Raw genomic sequence first — 23322 nt, 5'->3', positions numbered from 1 at the left:
CTTTTAGGGCAAGAAAGTAACATGTCCATTTTTATTACAAAATGTCAAGTAGTTTAGGAGAAAATGCAAAAAAACAATTTTTATTTTGTAACTTCAAAGGGCTGTTACTTTTTTTGTGTACACTTTTGTACTAAGGTAAGTTGGATTCAATCAATTTATTTTTATCCCCGGAATGCGTTATTTATTTTATGAGATACCTTTTTGAAACACCCTGAAAATCAGTTACATATTGTCAGCATTTAGTTATCAACAACAATAAGGCCGTAGTGGGACCGTGTCTTGTCTACAGATACATTGAATCTAATAGAAGTTTCAGATCTGCATTAATAAAATTTTAATAAGAAATTTTACAAAAAAGTTTTTAAAAACTTTTCTATTTTTTTATATAAATTAGAATATTTTGTCACTTTTTTGCTCTTTCTTTTGCTCATTTTCTTTAAGATTTAATTATGTGTTAATGGTTTCGCACCAATTAAGAAGCTAGCGGGTAATAGTCTTGTAACTTTTTCGGCCTTTTTGGGGCAGCTTGGTTATCCCGGATCAACCTCTCGTAAGAGTATTATCCTTATTTATATCAGTAATCTCTCGGTTCGGAAACTTTCTTTTTGTAGCTTTGTTTTGTTCATTGTAGATGAGCTGGATTATGCTTTTTTAATAAAAAATAGATACTCTCTATTTATCTATATATATATATATATATATATATATATATATATATATATATATATATATATATATATATATATATATATATATATATATAAATGGAAAAGGACAATGTGAGTGAATAATAAAAGTAAAATGTAATGGCATGTCTCGCAAACATCGCAAAGGATCACTACAGGAGCACTGCTACCAATTTTCCAAGTTTACATGTTCCTTTTCTAACTTGGCTGCACCGTACTGAAGACGACCAATAGTCAAAAATACGTATATACGGTTGCCTTCCATCTATATACCTTTTTTGGTTTTCTGTTTTGCGAGACATGCCATTACATTTTACTTTTATTTCACTTGCATTATCCTTTTCCATTTGTTTTAAACGTTTCAACGTTTGGCATTCATTTCCCCAGGTAGCTGTAGTTTCCTCCATGGTTATTGTTAGTTATTGCCCTGGAAACCATCAGGGTCTTCTAACTCTAATGCCACAAATTGGTGCACTGCTCCTGTAGTAATCCGTTCCCAAGTTTACATGCTCCTTTTCTTGGCTGCGCCGTACTGAAGATGACCAATAGTCAAAAATACGTATATACGGTTGCCTACCATCTATATACCTTTTTTGGTTTTCTGTTTTGCGAGACATGCCATAACATTTCTCATGAAATTTCCGCGGGAGTTATATGTGATTTCTGTGGTTTTCCGGGTTTGACTCCGCTTTGAATAATTTTGTTTAAAAAAAAACCATTATTTTGACCACGTTTCGGCAATGTCGCACTTGCCATTGACAAGTCATGTGGTGACACTTCTTGCTGAGCATTATTTCTTTAACTTAGATTTGTTTAAATTAAAAACTCTGTATATTGTATTACTATTGGAATCCTCACTTTAATACGAGTCTAACCATACGTAACACTGGATATTTTATCTAGTCAGTTTTAAAGTAATTCAGTAAATATAGAATGCTGTGATTTTGACAGAGAATTTGTGAATACTTGAAGTTTATTGAAAATTTTTGTAAAATAAACTGTATTAATAACTAATAACTAAATCTAACAATTTAAAAGGTTTACAATAAAGATGGTGTTTAATGAAAAAGCGAATTACTGTTTTAATGATAAGGGGCTACGGCATGGACGTATAAACACAGATGGACTCAGTTATTTACATAAAAATGTGAAGCCAAAATTATTTGACTAGGTCACATTCTCAGCACCTTCAAATGTTGTCACATTTTTTTATTAAAATATCTTATTCACGTATCGCTGAAAATATTACTATATTTATTTTATACTCTACAGGTGCTATCAAACCAAAATAATAATTTATTACTTATATTAATATATTTAATTGTAATTAAAACATCAAATGTGCACATAGTGTGCATATCATTTAATAATAGCGTATAACAGATATCAACCAATTATTTTATATGTAGAAGCACTGAAACCTATTTATTAATGGCAACGGTGTTTACATTTCTCTGTCCTATGGCTCTACGTCAAACTTCAAATGCTGTTCCATGTCATGTCCATATTTGTTTACTTTTTACCCAAGATGGGGAAAAGTTGTTTTTCGATATTTTGGCTGTATTTTAAGTGATATTTGTAAATATTGAAATTAACAAATTATAATAATGGTGCTACAGTTTTGCATTTGCAAAAAAAAACGAAATATTTACATCCCAATGTCTCATTTAATTTGTAAGTACTGTTTGTTTACATTATTTAAGATGAGGAACTGAGGAAGCCTGTGTGTTTACATTTTAAAATATGTCTTTCATAGGCGTACCATTGGGTTTATTCATATTAATTAATGTATTGAACAAGATATTAGTTCATGAAATTAGTATAGACATTTTTAAATTGTAAGTTGACATCATCTGATTAAAAAGATCTGTTTAGTAGCTTTTTAATTTAATATTTCTCATGAATTAACAATTAATTAGTGAAATGAACAAAACTCATTTATTTTTCTATGTAGGTTTCCAAATAATATTGATTAATGATGAAACTTACTCTAAACTTCAACAGAGAAAACAGTATAAAAAAAATAATCGGTTGCCTGTAAAGTCGGTTTTACGGGCGAAGATTTTACGTGACAACGTCTTTTTCTCGGTAGAATATTTATTGATATGAATATTATTAAATTGCACAATAGGAACAAGGAATTGAATGAAAATAAGAATTGCACAAATTTTAACTATAGAAATATATTTTGTTTACTAAAACATTGTACATGTAAACTTAAACTTAACTAATTTCTATTTGAGTGATTTTGTTGAGGATAGGACGATGATAGGAGAAATAGCATCGCACCAGCGGACCGATCATGTTTGAGTGGGAGAGAGACGCAAGGCATTCGCCGGTCCGGCGGGCCTCTCTCTCGTTCGGTGACTCATCATAACAGACGTGAGCGGGCGTTACACTTTTTCATGAGTGACTCCGAGCCACAACCTAAATTAAGACGTTGTCACGTCAAAAAAACCTTTCAAAAGCATCCTTTTTGGTTATTTAAACTTGTAAGGAAGCTGAAAAATATTTCAGATTTTTTAATAAAACTATAAATATCTACAACAGACTAGTTAAAAACCTTATGAATATTTTGATTAATAAAACCATACAAAATGTCCCAAAATCAATCTATGAGCATTTTGGTGACCATATGTATGATGAAGATGCAACCGATGGTCACTCTATGCAACTTTTAAAATTGGTTCTTGAGAAATATTTTAAAATTGGAATTCATCATGAAACGAGGACTACTTTAGATGCTAAGACCGTGCTCATAAGAAGCATTCTTACTAAGACTGTTTTATTTCGCAATCAATAAAAATTTATTTCTATACCAATGTCTTCTATTATGTCTATTTACCATTTTTACTTTAATATTTCTGTTCGGTAAATAGCTTTCCAATAATTTATACATTTTCACGCCTACTTTTTAATAAGTAGGTATAGTTGCAAATAATTTTATGTCAAATGCCAGCTTTGGAATGATCAATAAATATTTTTGTAGCAGAAACCCTTACTACGAGGAATCTATTCATATTGTATTAAAACAAATTTTTCACAATTTTAAAAAATATGTTTTAATACAATTATCAATAAATATAGGTATGTACTTAAATTTGACAAATGTATATTTTTTAATTGTTTTTTTTTATCGTAGGATTATTTGATACCTATTAAAAAATTAACTTGAGCTCAACTATATTTTATTGTATTAATTTTAAAGCAAATAAAATTGTATATTATTTTTTCTATAAAAACGTGTTTTTATACATTATTATTACTTCCAATTATTAACGTCTGAATAATTATCCCCGCGAGTAAAAATTCAAGCACGCTTATGCTCATTGAGGAAGTATCACAGTCTATCGATACCCGTTTTACTCCCCTTTACCCCCTTGTCCAGGAATATCGAAGCTTCAAAACAGTGTGTGTTTAAGGTATCTTATTGCTGGGTCCATCTATGTTTATACGTCCATGGGCTACGGCGATAGAAATATATATAGTAAATTAGTAAACTTGGTCAACGATACTTTCTCAAACCATTTTCATTTCCATAAGGTGATATACAAAAAATTGTAAAGCGCTTTGAGAAATCTGGACGAGTAAAAGATGGCATTTCTACTTATATGTTTTTTATTTTTTAGAGTGACTGCACTCTTCGACTACAGGAAATTTCAAAAAGAGAATACGGATTTCCAACCTCCCCCATTCATTGAAGACTCTTTGAAATTTGTAAGAGAGAAAAGCCAGAAAGGTCCTTTATGTCTGAAAACTCACTTGCCTTGGGTGCTGCTACCTCAAGAAATACAAAACAATACAAAACAACCAAAGGTAGGAAACTGCTTATTATATTAATATGTTATTACTGTATAGTCTTTACAAAATAAAAAACACACACACACACAGATTAATTTTAAACTCAACAGTATTTCGGGTTAAACCGCATCGATTATCATTGCGCCAAGCTTTCGATATCATCTTCGATGTCTTCTTTAGAGCTTATGAGGTCTAAGTCTCCCGAGCCCCCAGACACGACTACACTGATCGACAACACGCTTGTCTCCAAATCAGTACGCCTTTGCGATGATGCAAGTAGACTCGCTGAGCTCTCTAGTTTAAAACTATCCCTCATCCAAAACGGTTACCGCAAAAATCACATCAATAGGAGCATCCACATTCATTAATCTTCCACTAAATCTCAATCCAAAGACTCAAATCCTTATCATACGAAAGCTTTTCTTTCTTACATCAAAGGTGTCACTGACAAAATTGACAAAATTCTTAAACCAAGAGGAATAAAGGCAATATTTAGCCCCCAACAAGAACGTTCATCTCTTGTCCGATCAATCAAAGACAACATTCCAAATGAACAACACGGAGTTTATCAAATTCCTTGTGCAGACTACCCCCGATCCTATATAGGCCAAACAAATCGTAAAATCCAAAATAGGATTTATGAACATTCTGTTTCTGTTCGCGATTCCGACTCAATTTCAGCTCTAGGTCAACACCATCTTTATACAGGTCTCAAAATTGATTTTAAAGACTGCAGAACCATATCCACCGTCCGCTTCTATAAACCAAGAATTATCCGAGAAGCCATAAAATTTGCAAAAAGGACAAATTGTCTCAATAAAAGAGATGACGGCATACGGTTACCTTCGATTTGGAGACCTCTCATAAATAAAATATCGTCCACTCCACCAGTTAATCAACATCCTTCTCTCAAAAATGTTCGCGCCAACAGCCGCGTCAATCCCCGCGTCATTCCCTACCCAAACCATGTCACCATCGACGATATAAATGAACCGTCCTCTATTTTCAGTAGCAGTAGTGCATTGAATAATGATCAGTGTAGTAGTGCGTGAGGGCTCGGCAGACTGAGACCTCGGAAGCCCTAAAGAAGACATCGCCAAGGTTGCATAAAATTTAAACAATCGATAAAAGATATTAACAAAAATAATAGATATAAGTGAAGAATGTGGCACTCAACATAAAGAAAACTTAATTTATGTTTATACCGAAGAAAAACATTAATAATATCAACCTCTAAATTAACACTGACAAAAATATCGAATAACTTTACGGGCATATTAAATAAGTATTAAAATATATTAAAAATACTTAAGTATAATGTGTGATTTCAATGCCAAAGTATGCAAAGAGCAATGCGAAGATTTGATTAGAGAAAATGAACTTTGCGAGCGTAAAAGGTTGGTCGAGTTTGTTCAAGAAAAAGAAATGGTAATGACAAACACGTTATACAAACTTTCACAAAGAAGATTGGATACCTGGAAGTTGCCTCAGGATACAGAAGGTAAAATCGTAAGGAATCAGAAAGACTAGGAAGAAGATACAGAAAGTATATCAAATTCATAAGGACGTATCCAGATGCTGACGTAGTTTCTGATACACATCAATTGTTGCTGAATTCAAGCTGAATCTAAAACAATCTAGACAGAGCCAAAATAGACACAATATCGATCCCTAAGCACTGAGTAATATTAAAACAAAATTTAAATAAAGCTATAAATGATAAGAGGAAAGATCAGGATGCAAAAATCCAAAGGAAGAACTCAAAAAACACTATATTACAAATAAGTAAAGATCAACTTAATAAAAAGTGCCAGAAAGAGACATAAGACTGGGTAATTTTTCACTAATTATAATTTTTTTGCCTCTCTTTTTCACACTTTCACAGTCTTCATCTAGATTATTGCAGATATCTAATGTAAGTGACACCATACATCAGACAGTAAATAAAGAATTAAACGAAAATTTAGGAATTAAACAAAAATTTAGGAAATATCGACCACAATAGAATTAGCGAGTACGATGACATAAACGTTCTGTGGAAAACTATTAAAGAACAAATGAACAATGTAACGGAAAAACATCTAAAAGTAACACCTAGAAATAACAAACAGGAATGGATGACAGAAGAGATTTTACAATTAATGAACAAACGAAGAGAATCCAAAGGAAAAAATGACAAGGACGGAGAATGCAAAAGACTAAATAGAATAATTCGAAAAAAAATAACCGAAGCAAAAGAGAAATGACTGGAAACAAAATGCGTGGAAATAGAAGAACTACAACAAAGGCACGATTTTTTTAATTTACATAAAAAGGTAAAACAGTTTACATCGACTACCAAGAGAACGACTTTTCACACCATGCTGAACACGGATGGCAAAATGCTAGAATCAACGGAAGACAAACTGAAAGAATGGGAAAACTATATTAAAATTCTTTTTCACGACATACGAGAAGAACCAAGATTGGAAAATAACAACGAAGGGCCAACAATTCTGAAATCTGAAATCATAAATGCAATTAATCATCTTAAAACAAATAAAAGCCCAGGTCCAGACGGAATATACCCAGAAACGTTAAAATTAATCAGCGAAGAAAATATCGAAATATTTGTCCTTTTATTCAATCGCATTTATGATATAGGTAAAATACCCCAAGATTGGCTGGAGTCAATATTCATCCCACTACCAAAAAAGCCAAACCCACAACACTGCAATGAGTTCCGTCTGATAAGCCTTATGAGTCATGCAGTAAAAGTCCTACTAAAAATCGTACATAATCGTATCTATAGAAAGTGCGAAACAATCATCGGAGACGATCAGTTTGGATTCAGAGCCGGCATGGGAACGAGAGAAGCCCTGTTCAGTTTACTAGTTCTCGCCCAAAAATGCTACGACCAACAGAAAGATATATTTATATGCTTTATCGACCAACAGAAAGATATATTTATATGCTTTATAGACTTCGAAAAAGCATTTAATAGAGTAAGACACGACCTACTATTAGAACGTTTGCAAGAAGTCAGTTTAGATGGAAAAGACATCAAATTCTTAAAAAACTTGTACTGGAACCAAAACGCTAGAGTTAGGATCGAAGGTTCCACATCCGCAGAAGTAGAAATTAGGAGGGGAGTTAGACAAGGATGTGTTCTGTCGCCTCTGCTGTTTAATCTTTACTCCGAGTTTCTATTTAAAGAAGCATTGGAAGATTCCAAGGATGGAGTCAAGGTGAATGGCGTAAATATCAACAGTATCAGATACGCCGATGATAGTGTTAATTGCGGATTCCGACGTAGGTCTACAACGACTCATCGACAAGACCAACTCGACCTGTGAGCAATTTGGTATGAAAATAAACATTAAAAAAACCAAAGTGATGTCAATCCGAAAAAACCAAAACGTACCTCAACCTTGCACAATAAATGGGAACATTTTAGAACAGGTCAATAGATTTAAGTACCTGGGATGTTGGATCGATAGCAGCCTAAATCCTGATCTAGAAATAAGATCGAGAATAGAACAGGCCAGAAAATCTTTCGAAAAAATAAAAAAACTGCTTTGTGATTCTCGAATAAAACTCGAAATTCGACTACGTTTATTAAAATGCTACGTCTGGTCGACTCTTCTATATGCAGTTGAAACGTGGACCCTAAAAACATCAACCGTAAATAAATTGGAGGCCTTTGAAATGTGGATCTACCGGAGAATGCTCAAAATTTCATGGACATCGCATACCTCCAACGAAGAAGTGCTGCATAGAGTAGGCAAGGAAAGAGAACTTATTAACACAGTAAAAGTTAGAAAAACATCATATCTAGGCCACATACTGAGAAATATTAAGTACCAATATGCCCAACTTATAGTGAAAGGAAAAATCGAGGGAAAGAGAGGCCTAGGAAGGAAAAGACTATCGTGGCTCAGAAACATCCGACAATGGACAGGGCTAAATTTTGAACAGCTAATAAGAACAGCTGAAGATAGAGAAGATTTTAAAATTGTAGTAGCCAACCTCCATTGAGGAGAGGGCACTTTAAGAAAGAAGAATGTAAGTGTATTAGAATACAAACCAAGTTATTCCAAGTTTATTTCTGTTCCAACCTTTCATTCATGATAGATGGTGTCTACGTTTTTCTGTTATGAACACAGTGATCACAGTCTTGCTCTAATAACTACCACATTATTTTTTCTTCTTTGAGTATTTTGACCAGATTAAGACCTCCATGACAATTTATCAATATTTTTCTCGATCATTTATCGCATTTAGTACTTTCTCCCTGAATTCAAGTTCAGTTTTGTCTTCTCAAGCTTCGTAAAATTTTATTTAAGTGAACGTTAAACATACAACCTTGTCTGACTCGTTTTTGAACAAAAATTATTAATTTCATTCATTGTTAAGCATATACTTATAGCCTACATAATATGAATTAGAAAGACAAACTAACCGTATCAGTCAATCTTAGGAGAAATTGTAAAATCGAATCTAAATTCGGATCGATTATAAATTTATATATTATGTTGCCACTGATTTAGAGGTTGATATAAAAAAATTGAAAAAAAATTTGTTATATGTTATATTTTAGATTATATACGTTACGAGGAATCCAAAAGACACATGTATTTCATATTATAATCATTCAAGATTAATGGAAGGATACAGAGGGAGTTTTGAAGAATTTTGTCAGCTATTTTTGGCCGGAAAACGTAAGTACATGTTTTAAAAATTAAAAACAAAGTATGTAAAGGCAAAAAATAAACAAAAGGTCGATTTAGGGTAGTTTTGCGGTTAACACAAGGTCCTCATACAGGTCCAACCTTAAGGTGTTTCTATCTTGGATGTTGTGAATTAATTTGACCCCATCAGGGATGTTAAGATGATGATTGTTGACTTTGAGGTGATGAGAAAAAGCTGATGTATTATCTCTTTTATAGTCCTTTTCCATCATATTGATAGGACATTATGTATGCAAATCCTCAACAGGTCAAAAAACCATAGGCGTCACCCTATACTTGTTTTGAAATAAAAAAAATTAATATTTTAAGATGCCGTCAACAATTCATTATCTTTTAAAAAATCATTTGTAAAATAAGTGTACACTAATCTCACTATACCTTTTTTGTGCGTCAAAAACGTTGGTATATATGCCACACGATTATTGTTAATTATACACGGGTGATTAACGAGAGAATTCAATGTTTCACGAAATAAATTAATAAAAACAGTAATTTAAAGGTAATTATTGTTTTCTATCTATCTATCTATTGTTTTATATCACGACTACCACTGAACTGTTCCGCGCTGCAATAAATAAAGTAAAGATAGCCGTGATGATCGCCAACATCCGGAACGGATAGGCATTTTAAGAAGAAGATTGTTTTCTATACAAGTTATTGCCTGGCACAAAAAGAATACCTTCTTTGAACGATTACCTGGAATTACTGATAAGGCTTCACTAATGATAGTTTAAGTAGTTTTTATGCCACATTACAGCTTATGCCAATAATATAAATTAGAAATTGTTTGCATCTTCCATTTAGTTTGTAGATGTACATTGTTACACCCTACCTACCTACCTACGTTTTTGGTGTCGATATTTTGTTATTTGCATTTAAAAATGAAGTCGACAACAGGTTTTATCCCGGTTAAGTGTAGTTTTAAAGGTGCCTTCAGTCTAAGAGAGAAAAATATAATATTAAATGTACACGATGCACTTGTACATCAACGCCCTTTAAGTAATGTTCGTGAAATCGTTAACATGTGTTCAAATATGACAGGGGTTGGAGAAGCAACAATTTATAGATTAATAAAAGTAAGAAAAGGAGGAACTGTTTCATCTCCCAAAAAGAGTGGAGGGAGTAAACCCTTGGAAATTGAAGAAATACATAAAAACATGATAAGACTCCACTCCACTCATTTTTTTTAACAAAGAATTTCCAATATTGGACAAAATCCAAACATTAATTAGAGAAAACGAAGAGTTACCAATCATAAGCAACAAGAAATTATTTGGACTATTGAGAGAGATGGGATTTCGTTGGCAAAAGAATAGAAGAAAATCCGTTTTAATTGAAAAAGATTACATTGTATGTTGGAGACGAGATTATCTAAGAACTATTAAAAAGTACCGAGAAGAAGGGAAAACAATTTTTTATTTGGACGAGACTTAGCTAAATGAAGGTCATACTGTACCATATCTATGGGTTGACACAAATGTGAAAAGTTCCCGTCAGGCATTCATCGAAGGTGTATCTACTGAAATAAACAATATTCCCGTTGGAAAAGGACGCAGACTCATAATAACCCATACTGGAAACGAATACGGTTTTGTCAATGGTGGATTTTTAAGTTTTGCCTCAAAATCAACCAAAGATTACCACGAGGAAATGACTGCTGACGTTTTTGAAGAATATTGTGAGCAAATGTTTGATTTAATTCCAAAAAATTCTGTCATAGTCATGGATAATGCTAGTTACCATTCAAGAGTAGCAGAAAAATTGCCAACAACGGCATGGAAAAAAGGAGAGATAATCGAATGGTTGGATAAACACGCAATTGAGTACAAGGAGAATTCGACAAAAAAGGAAACATTACCTATTGTAAGGCAACATAAAGCAGCTTATAAAAAATATATAATTGATGAAATGGCATTAAACCGTGATGTAATTATTTTACGTTTACCCCCATACCACTGTGATCTGAATCCGATAGAAAATATATGGTCTCAAGTAAAGGGTGAAGTCGGACGCAACAACAAAACTTTTAAATTAGAAGACTTACAACAATTATTAGAATATTCCTTATCAAAAGTAACTCCAGAAAATTGGAAAAATGCTGTTAGTCATGCTCACAAGGAAGAAATAAAATGTGGAATTTGGATAATATGACTGATGCAATGCTGGAACCGGTAATAATTAACATTGGAGTTGAAGATTCCTTAGATTATGAAGAAAGCAGTAAATCTGGAATGGAATTTGATTAAAATATTATTCATTTTTTTACAAATCGGCCCCTGTTACGGCCACAAATTATTTTATATATAACCAATAAAATAAACATCTTACATTTCTTGCAAATTCATTAGTACCTGTTAATCTCCATCACTCCGACACTGGCAACTTTATTTAGGGATTAGTAACCCTCAAAACTATTGTGTTCTATTCTGCTTTAACCTTTATACCTGGTGGTCATACTCAATTTAAAATTGTTTTCCTATATGCTTCTGGAAACTTGTTGACAAATATCTATTTTTCATTGAGTCACCCGTATCAATAGTTTAGGGATTTGCATACATAATGTGCTATCAATATGATGGAAATGGACTATAGAGTGTTCTGCAGATCTAGTTGAAAGTGACCTATAAGTCCTGCCAATGTAGGAGGCATCGCAATCAGAACAAGTTAGTCTGTAAACTCTTTTCAATAATAGAGATTTGCAGATTTAAGACAATAAATATTATCATTTAAATAAATTTAATTCTAACTGAAGGTTTTCATTAATAAGATATTAGGGATTATTACAGAAATTTTAAAATTTTAAAATTTTTTAATAATTACATTAGTCTCTGAAGATACCCATACCTCGTCATGTTAACGCTGTCTTTTTGAATTAAATTTCCTGTCACCTCAGCCAGTTGGTCTGTGTCGTTTTAACTGACAAGAACCACGTGTTCAAGTCGAGCAAAGAAACATGTTGCTCTTTAAGTATTAAATTTTTATCCAATGTCATCGACCTAGAGTCACCTTAGAATTTAAATTTGGAACAATTTAAAAGCATATATTGATGTCACAGCTACAATTTTAGTGTTAGCTGCAATTACAAAAGAAGGCACTGAAGATGATCTGACCTAGATCGAAAACGTCACGTTATGCTACTGTATAAATTTTGACGACACTTTTTTTAAAAGTTTTAATATGTTTTATACCTAAATACAAATGTGAAGTGTTTTACTTCTGTATCAGTTTTTTAAACGATGGTATACAGCCAACTACTGGGATTTTCCCATTAATTTTTATTTTTTTTAATAGTGTTAATTAATCAACATATAAATCAAAATGGCTATTGTAGCTACGCAATGATAATACTGCTTAAATTTAGATTTAGACATAATCATAAAATTAAATAAACATTTTATTTAACAACGAAAATAAATCCAAATCCAATCATTTTTTTTGCGCACGTAATCCCATAAAATCAAATATTATTTTATTCATCCTGTGGTTACTACTCAATTTTACTGTTATATCCGTGAAATTTCCTAGTTTATTTAATTTAAACTTCAAATTTCCCAATGAATCTCGGTGCTAAATTAATATAGCGTTCACAAATATTTTACCTATGCATATTTCGCATGACGTTTGTGGTTAGCGGTTTCACATGTTGTTGATGGTTATTTGTTGTTATTATTGAAAGTTTATGAGTATATAAATTTTGTACAATATTTTATTTATTTATGGAAAATGAAAAACTCTGTTCAAATATACTTCTATATATTTCAATCATAATATTATGGTATGTTTATATTTTAATATATATTTCTCCTTTTAATCTTCTAAAAGTTAAACGTGTAAAAGTACAAATTTCAAACTACGTTGTAAACAGTCGATAAAATGTTGTCATTCTTCTAGTTTATAGTTCGATAAACTTATTTTTCCAAAAGTCCTTCTATGTCGTTACTGAAAACAAGAGTGTTTTCTGAAGAGGAAAAGGCAGTATATCTCTGTCTTATTTACGATATAATGTAATAATAGTACCTGCCTTGCAGAGCATCCAACTAGATGAGAAAGACATCAGACTTATTGCCAAACTTTACTGGAACCAAACAGCCATTATTAATACCAACAACAGAGAATCAAAGCCAATCAGTATTGAACGAGGCGTAAGACAAGGCTGTATACTATCTCCCACCCTCTTTAACGTGTATTCTGAGAATCTATTTAGGGAAGCTTTAAAAGATCAAAAAGGAATTATCATAGGAGGAGAAATAATTAACAATATACGGTACGCCGACGATACTGTGATTCTAGCTGAAAACATCGACGATCTGCAGGAGCTAATCAATAGAAATGACATGGAATGCACAAATTGGGGACTGTCGATAAATATCGATAAAACTAAATACATGGTGACCAGTAAAGTGGATATCGGCGCAACCCAACTGATATTAAACCAACAACCGCTGCAGAGAGTTCAGAGATTCAAATACCTTGGATGTTGGATTACCCAAAATCTAGATCCATCCTTCGAAATTCGATGTAGAATTGAACAGGCAAGAAACTCATTTCAAAAGTTCAAGCCTCTATTATCCAATAACTCATTAAATTTGGAAATCCGTGAAAAGTTTACAAGATGTTACGTGTGGTCTGTACTTTTGCATGGATGTGAAACTTGGACTTTAAACGCCGATATCATGAATAAAATCGAGGCGTTTGAGATGTGGTTGTATCGAAGGATACTAAAAATTCCATGGACTGGCAGAACCAGAAACGAAGAAGTTCTTCGAAGAATGGCACATCAACGAACTCTATTAAATATTATTAAGAGGCGTAAACTAGAATATCTTGGACATATAATCAGAGGAACAAGATATGAGTTCCTTCGGCTAATTCTCAACGGTAAAATCGAAGGAAAGAAATGGATAGGACGGAAGAAACTCTCTTGGTTGGGGAATTTGCGGCAGTGGACAGGTTTGACAGCGGACCAATTGCTACACGTAGCGCAAGACCGAGATCTGTATAAAAATATTATAAGCATGGTAGTCGCCGACGTTCCGTAGGGATATGGCACTCTAAGAAGAAGAAGTACCTGAATATAGCAGTCTTTATTATTTTAATCTGGTTTTATGTAATTTAGAAGCATTGACGGATGGGTTCAGGTCTCTAAAAGAGTCATTTTGTTCTTGTTGAAGCGAAAAATAAGAAAACCGAAATAAGATCCCAAAACTAAATTTATTACAATTATAAATTAACTAAAAAAACCAAACTTATGGAAAAAATAACAACCTTAATCTTCAGTATGATCTCATCTATTCTACAGGCATGAATTCACCCGTCATTGCATTGAGAGGATAAAAATGTCAATATCTTCTTGCAAAATGTTGTCCCACTCTTCCTGTACCGCCACAATTAGCACAAAAATAGTTACCGTTGGGTTTGGTCTGTTAAATTTGGCTCATAAAACCATTTTTCACACGTGCTCAGTTGGATTCAACTCAGGTGAGTTTGTTGGCCAGTTCATTCTCTAGACTTCGACTTCAGTCAACAAATTTTCAATCATTCTATTGCGATGTGTAATAAAATTTGGCCAAAGAAGAGCAGTTGGCTTGATAACATTTTTCAGGTAAGATCTTCCGTCCATCTCTGTTACGTGAATATTTAGAGAACGAAATCCAAGCATAATACTCGCCAAAATATAGTCTGATAACAATTTCCAGGTAAACGGTTCTGTCGGTGGCTGTGATATGTGAATAAGTGGAGTGCGATAACCATACATATTGTGAGTCCTTGATAAGGATCCATTTCTCGATGAAAAGATAATAATTGATGTATGGAATACCAGGTTTACGTGATTTTCCAAAAATGTTGCTTAAAAACATAGGCCTAACGCCACTTGATATTGACAATATCAAATAACAAATGTCACATACTTTCCAACGTCTTGGTCAGAGTCATATATTATACCAATCTCTAAACCTCAAAAACCAGTCCTACAGACCAATATCCTCAACCTCGTCAACCTGTAAGCTATTCGTAATGATTATAAACCATTGCCTTACATGGTTTCTGGAAGATTAAAAGTTACTTATCCCGGAGCAAAACTGCTTTCGTCAAAATAGATCAATGACGGATAACCTAGTTGATCTTGAATCCGAAGTTCACGAAGTACTCATTAACAAACAACACTGTCTAGCTATTTTCTGCGATATAACAAAAGCCTATGATTGCACATAGAGATACGGTATAATAAAAAAGCTTCACTCCTGGGGTATTAATGGACAATTCCTAAAATTTATTCAAAATTTTCTTTAACTCAGAACATTTAAGGTACGAGCAAATGGAACACTATCATCAACTCGATTCCAGGAAAACGGAGTCCCTCCAGTATCGGTATTAAGTGTAACTTTATTTCTTGTTGCAATTAACGATATCTTGGAATATTGTTAACAACCAGTTAAAGGAAGACTGTACGCAGGCGATCTGGTTCTCCTACTAAAAGGAACAAATCTAGAATCCACACAAATAATCCTTCAAAGCACATTAAATAATCTCAAGAAATGGTGTGACAAATTAGGACTCAGCTTCTCTAACGAAAAAGCAAAATGCTTTTGAGAAAAAAAAAGAGATTTTTTAAGTTTGTCGTTTGCTTGTAAAGTTCTATCCTCTCCTGATAACCCAGTCTACCATAACGTTCATAACAATCGTTTTAGCCACTACTTCTTATATCACCCTCAATGTAATCCGCCTTTCTATGAACGAATTAACCGATTACTTTATACATATAGCTATACAATATACCACCCTATCGAAAACCCTCCTCCTCCATGGACTGTAAATTAACCACCAGTGATCACTGATCTATTAAAATTTAATAAACATGAATCCCCACCAGCCATATTAATAAACCACTTCAAAGATATTATGGATAGATTTAGCGACTACCGACAGATCTACACAGATGCATCAAAAACAATGGACGGAGTGGGGGTAGCCATTTTCTCTAATACTCATAATACTAAATTTAAGTTGCATAACAACTGGACTATCTCCAATGCAGAACTATACGCAATCCTTGAAGCTCTAAACTTCATTAACAAAACGGTCCAGAAAAATTACACAATGATAACTGACTCAATGAATGCCCTTTCTGACATCCAAAACATATACTCCAGCAACCCTATACATTACGACATTTACAAAGAACTGCAAATGCTGCGAAGGAAAACAAACACGTGGTATTAATCTGGTTTCATTTAATATTGGAGTAGACGGTAACGAGGTTGTCGACCGTCTAGCTCACGAAGCAGTGACAAGTGATGGTCAAGTTCAACTAAATAAAATAGTGCCAACTGATCTTAAATTGTGCTGAAAAAAACGTAGTTAGTTGTGCGTGGCAAAACAAATGGTCGCAGTGTTCCCGAAAAAGTTAAATTAATGACAATGCTTTACAAAAACAAGCCTTTTTGTTACCTAGAAAAAAACAAGTCATCTTTACTCGACTCCGACTTGGTCACAGCCGCCAAACACATGTTTAACGAATCACAAGAGACAATCCCCCATACTGCAACCAGTATCAAACCAACAGTACAGTAGAAGGGCAATACCAGGGAAAACAAATAGACGATTCATTGGAAGTTAAGCACTGGATTCGGGCCTCAGATTATCCTGGATGACAAAAAACTGCAATCTTGCAATCTTGTATGATAAAACACACATATTGAAAGACAAAAACTAAGACATTACATTTGAGTGTAAAACTCACCTCTTCACATAAAAAATTTGCCGGCTTTTTCAGACTACGCACCCACCAGCTATCCCTTCCGAATTTCCATACCAACTTGACGTAAACTCCACATTTAACTGCTCACTAACTAATTTCCGATAACAAAAAACCAATAACGAATAAACATTACGAATTTAAATAAGAAAAATTCGGACTAAACAATGACCTAAATCCTGAATCGTATCGTGGTCTCTTGCCGAGTGATGTAATTCTCTTCACCGCAATACTTTCTCGCCAATCTAAGTGGATATTTATTTGACGCGCAGTATTAGGCGGCATCACGGTCAAAGAATGCAATTAATATTATTATATACAAACCAGAAGTGTTTATATTATCAATCCCAATGACGCAAAAGGATTGAAAATATTTTTCGGTGTTTTGATACATTACGAAGGGAAATCGAAATAAATCGAAATGCTACAAGCCGAATGTCAAATTTTCCAGGAAACGAGAAGTAAACTCAACCCAACCAGCGACATAGGCGAGCTTCTTAGAGTCAATAAACATTTAAACAACATTATAAAGTTTTAACGGCTATAGGTATAAAAGATATTTAAATTAAAATCTAGTTTGTATTACAAATTACATATATCAATCTTCTTTCATGTTAGTATGTAATTTTTATTATATCCTTTCTTTGTTTTAATATGTATTTTCCATTGTTGTCGTTTATAACCTCAGTGGTTCGGACGGCATTAAATACTTACTTACTTAGTCCTAAGCCTTTCTACCGTTAGGTGTAAGGCTGGTGGAGTTTTTTTATTTTTTTAAGTGAGTAAGTAATTTTAATTACCTAACCTAAAATTGTTTTGAAAAATTCTTTTCCTAAGCTCAATTTTGATCCAAAATATTTAAAGAAAATCAGTGATTGTGGTCATTAAATACGTTCATACATTTTGTAAGATTTTAAAGGCAAAGGATATCACTGGAAATTTTTTTTTTTAAAACACATTTTTGCGATGAGGGGCCCTGGGGCCACGTAAATATGCACTTTCGAGTGGCTAATCCCAAACAAGAATTCAACCGAGTGCAGATTTTACCATTTTATTCCGCTATATCCTTTTGTTTTACTACTTACTTTTACTTAGTCCTAACCTTTCTACCGTTAGGTGTAAGGCTGGTGGGGTTAAGATTTGCACTGTTGTCTCCATGCTTTCCGGTCTTGTGTTAGATGTCGTGCACTTTCCCATGTCAATCCTTTCTTCTTAACTTCTTTTCTGATTTCGTCTACCCACCTAACTCTTGGTCTTCCTCGTTTGTTTTTCTCTTGCATTCTCGTTTCAAACACTCGTCTTGTTAATCTTAGTTGCCCCTCTACTATTTTTTCGTTTATTGGTTCTAGTTTTAGGTTTCGTGTGATCGTTTCGTTTCGTATTTTGTCTGTCCTCTTTCTGTTTGCTATTTTCCTCAGGAACCTCATTTCCATAGCATTGACTCGAGATTTTTGTCTCCTAGTCAATGTCCATGACTCGCTATTATACATGATTGTAGGTCTAACTACTGATTTAACGATTGCCGTTTTTACCTTCTCCGGTATTTCTTTTTTTTCCCAAAAATGTTGTTTTTATAGTGTTAAATAAGCTTCCTGTTCTTCCCATTCTCTAATTTATTTCCACATCTTGTTTACCATTTGATTCAATTATTACTCCTAGGTATTTAAAATGTTCCACTTGTTCTAGTTGTTTTCCGTTTAATTGTATTGCGTGTGTCTTTCTCTTATTTGAAATTATCATTGTTTTTGTTTTCTCTGTATTTATTTTCATATTTACGTTTGACGGTTCTTCTTCTAGGATTTTAAGGTTGTTCTGTAGGTCTTCTCTGTTTTCTGCTATCAAAACCATGTCGTCTGCAAATAGCAGCTCTGATAGTTGAGTCTCTTTCATTTGCCAGTATCCTAATGTTAGTTTTCTCATTCTTCTCTTGACTTTCTTTATTGCTTCATCCAGTATCACTGAGAACAGCAGTGGGCTCAACACGCATCTCTGTTTAATGCCTTGACTTGTAGTAAATTCTTCGGATTCCACGTTGTTGGTTTTCACCGTATTTGTATTATTATTGTACATATCCTTTATTACATCAATTGTTATCCTGTCAACTCCTCTTTCCTTTATTGTCCTCCATACGTCCTTTCTTTGTATTCTGTCAAAGGCCTTTTTCATATCAATAAAGCATATATGTATTTCTCTATTTTTATTGATTACTTTCTCACTTACTTGTCTTATTGTGAATATGTGGTCTTGCGTGCTTCTGTCCTTCCTGAATCCACATTGTGTATCTTCCATAGTTGGTTCTATTTGGGCTTTTATTCTTGTTTCTATTATTCTTGCGAATACCTTCCCAGTAATACTTAATATAGTAATACCTCGGTAATTATTACAGTTTCCCTTCTCGCCCTTTTTGTGTATTGGTAGTATAATGTCTTTCTTCCAGTCCTGTGGTATTTCTGCTCTCTTTATGATATCGTTCATTAGTTCTTTCATGCTGTCCACTCCCTCTATTCCCATGAATTTTATCATTTCCGGGGTGATATGATCCTAGCCTGGTGCTTTGCCTAATTTAACTCTTTCAATTGCCTTTTCTAGTTCCTCTGTTGTTATGGGTTCTACTTTTTGTTCTTCATTTATTTCTTGTATCTCCACTATGTTGTCTACGTCTGTATGAGTTAGCTCTTTGAACTGTTCTCTCTATCTTTCCATTATTTGGTTTTCTCCTGTTATTACCTTTTCATTCTTGTCTTTTATATTCGGCATCATGTGTTATTTCTTTTGTCTGAGCTGTTTTAATGCGACATAGAAGAGTTTTTGATTTTCTCTATAATTATTTGTCATTTTTAGTCCAAACTTTTCCCATGACGTTTCTTTTTCTGCTTTCACAGCTATTTTAACCTCTTCTTTTTTCTCTATATGCCTCATAATCTTCAGGGCGCTTTGTACTTAGATATTTCTTCCATTTTTCTTTTTTGTTCTTTACTTTCCTTCGTATTTCGTCCGTCCACCATTCAGTTCTCCTCATGCTATTATTTGCTATTTTTGTCTTCCCGCAAGTTTTCTCAGTAGCTATGATTAAGTTGGTCTTGAGATTTTCCCCACTTTTCTTCTATACTTACAGTTTTAGCCCTACCCTTCAAAATATTGTCTAATTTTTCTTGGAATATCTTCTTATATCTTTCTTCTTCTAATTTGTAGCTTTTTACTTTTTTATTTACTACCTTACTCCTCTTTTCTTTCTTTTCTTTTGCTGTTCTCATTCTCATTATTACTGGATGATGATCACTGCCAATCTCTGAGAATCTTTTCACTTTCGTGTCTTGTACTCTTTTCCATTTGTTGCTACTTACCAAAAAGTAATCTATGATTGATTTTTCATTTCTGCTTTCTTGTACTCTCGTGTATTTGTGTACTTTTTTATGTTTAAATTTTGTATTTGTTATAACAAGTTTATTCTCCATACATATTTCTATTATTCTTTCACCATTTTTGTTTAGTATTTCTTCTCCTTCTTTTCCCATGCATTCCTCTATTCCATTATTATTATTTCCGACTCTACAGTTTAGATCTCCCATTAAAATTATATTTTCTTCCCCATTGTTAATTTTCATTAAATAAATAAATAAAAAAAAATGTCACATCATTCAGTATGGTGACTACGTCACTGTTGATTAATAGACATATTAAAGTGTTTTTATGGTCTTTTTAAATTGCAGTACTCTTAGATGTCTGTATATTAATATTAATAAAATGTTTAATTTTTAGTAACCTTCGCACCGTATTGGAATCACGTGCTGCCATTTTGGGAGAAACGAAACCAGCCAAATATTTTATTCTTAAAATACGAAAAGATGATCCAAGACCTGCCTTCCATAATAAAAGAAGTCGCCGACTTTCTAGAAACACCCCTCACCGGCGAACAAATCGCCACTTTATCTGATCATTTGAGTTTCGAAAGTATGAAGAAAAATCCCGCAGTTAACTACGAAATGATTGTGAGCTTGAATAGAAAGTTTAAACTTATAGAATGTGATGGTACATTTATGAGGTCGGGAAAGGTAGGGGATTATAAGGCGAAAATGTCTCCTGAGATTATACAGGCCTTTGATGAATGGACGGCAGAAAATGTACAAAATACAGATTTTTCGTTCTAGTTTGCTTTTTTATTAAAATATGTTTTAAAATAAGTAAAATAATAGGTGAAAGAAAATAAACATATTTGAACGTTTTAAAGTTTTTTCTATAAAATTATGTTAAGATTTTCATATTAAACTAATTAATAAGTTCCAAATGTATATATCAATAAAGTAAAGACATGACATCTTATAGTTTTATTTTTCTGTTAAAGTAAAAAAACAAAATTTTATTTTGCAGCAGCATTAATAAAATATTCATTCCCATGGTACAATGAATACACAAGGTATGATACATAATGTTCCAAAATCGGTTCGCTTTCGCGCATGACGTAGTCAAGATCGCTTATTCCCGTAACATTTGAATGTAGTTGTATAGGAAAGACTTTTTAAGTTTTTTATATAATTTGGCTAATTTAATTATAGTAATTATAAAGAGATGATAAAATTATGTTATTATAATATTTATCCTTTATAAAACATAGATATCCTTTATAAGACAAGTTTTAATTATCTTTTATTACACGTAGGTACAGGTTAATTAACTTATACTCCAGAGTTCGATATTTCAGATGTTTAAAAAGATACAGAAAAGTGGTAATGGAGGTACACAAAATTTGTACGTATATATACCTACTGAACTAAACACAAAATCAAAATAAATAATGACAAAGTCAATGAGCTAGCTGGCCATCGAATATGAGTGTAGTGAGGGCACACAATATTGCACAACATTTAAAATGACATTTTTGTAATATTAACACATAAAATTATCTTGGTATTGTTTATAATAATGATAACATTGTATATTTTAATAATGATAACATGATTTAACAAAGAAAAATATGTTATTTTGGAAGATGCTAAATTGATTTCCTCCGAAACAGTTCTTATTGCAAATTGCATAGCAGGCTGAGGCTAATTTCTTACTTAACAAATCGATATGAAAAAACCATTTAAGGTTTCATGACTAATAATTAATAAAAATAGAGATTTAGACTTACGTCGTTGACCTAGAAGTAGTAAGAAGCTGCTCAACATACTTTTTGGACTCTCTGTGTTCGCCTCCTTGTACGCGTTTCTTTTGGTTGGTTAAAAGGGTAGCCGATGTTGATTTAGGCAAATAAAGACTAGGTACTGCCTCGGGTTTGAGTTTTAGACCCTTTTGAGAAACGTAATTTAAAAGTTCCTGTTGTAGATTTCTTTGGTAATCTTCAGTTTTAAAATGTGTATAACAAATTCTTGCAGTATTACAATTAAAATTATCCTATCTACAACAAGATATAATCCACAGTTTTCTGGTCACGCTATCTTTAGGAAATGTATGAAACCTAAAGATTTTATCTTCATTGTCACTATTGCAATAAGCACTTGCACAGCGTTCTTTGAAAAAGGTACAAAACCAGATATACAATGGCAAATAAAAACTTTCAGTTTTACAAAAAAATACTATACAGTATAAATAAATAGTAACTAAACACCATTTGTATAAAGACACATATATAAGCATATATCTAAATTATTTTTCTATTATAAAATAGATGACTCAGTCAGTATTGAGATACTTTAAAATATATTTATTATCTCATAACTTGCAATTTGCAATAGTCACCATTGATAACCGATATTATTGTTGAACTTTTGTTTTTATACAAGCTTTCTGTCTTGCCGGTGTAAAGTCGTCTGAAGTCGATATTTACTGTGTTTTGCGTTTGAACTAATTCATGTCTTATTTTCATATTATTATATTGTTTGATAAGTAAATTTTGCATATAATAATCGGTAGGTTATAGTAATGTGTATATTTTTTATTTTACTAAATTTCATTATAACTCATCTAAAATACCATATTGAATTGTAAAACATATTTTTCTCTATTGTACTCTATTTTGTTTTTATTTCAGTAAAACTGCTTGGAAGTGAGTGACAGTGAATCAGAATAAGCAAATCTACTACTATTTACCTATTCACAGTATTTCCTCTGCAGAAAATTTTTAAATTTCAAGGGATTTGCATACAAAAAGAGTACTTATATTATTAGTATATGTATGAAAACAAAAATAAATATTTTGCCTGAATCTCTAGGAGAAGTAAAGGTTTTACGCTACTGAAAATATATTTTTTATTCAATTGTAACCAAAACAAAACATTTAAAAAAAAATTAGATCACTTTTTAACCATAATTTCAAAGTTAATGTGTACGTTAAGCTGTAATAATGGGT

General features: G+C 32.7%; 1 protein-coding gene across 1 annotated transcript in view; it reads left to right on the top strand.

Moving 5' to 3' along the window:
- LOC140449580 (luciferin sulfotransferase-like) overlaps positions 1 to 21279 on the top strand; it is a 39681-nt gene extending 18402 nt beyond the window's left edge. Inside the window, exons 4-6 of the mRNA XM_072542795.1 lie at positions 4316 to 4502; positions 9067 to 9187; positions 20733 to 21279. Coding sequence (XP_072398896.1) covers positions 4316 to 4502; positions 9067 to 9187; positions 20733 to 21121 — 697 coding nt within the window. The 3' untranslated portion in view covers positions 21122 to 21279. The remainder of the gene's footprint in view (positions 1 to 4315; positions 4503 to 9066; positions 9188 to 20732) is intronic.
- Positions 21280 to 23322: the final 2043 nt, after the last annotated feature.

Source organism: Diabrotica undecimpunctata, chromosome 9 (genome assembly GCF_040954645.1).
Source record: "Diabrotica undecimpunctata isolate CICGRU chromosome 9, icDiaUnde3, whole genome shotgun sequence".
Taxonomy (NCBI): domain Eukaryota; kingdom Metazoa; phylum Arthropoda; class Insecta; order Coleoptera; family Chrysomelidae; genus Diabrotica; species Diabrotica undecimpunctata.
Note: the sequence above shows the minus strand (reverse complement) of the source record. Positions and strands in the feature narration are given on the sequence as shown.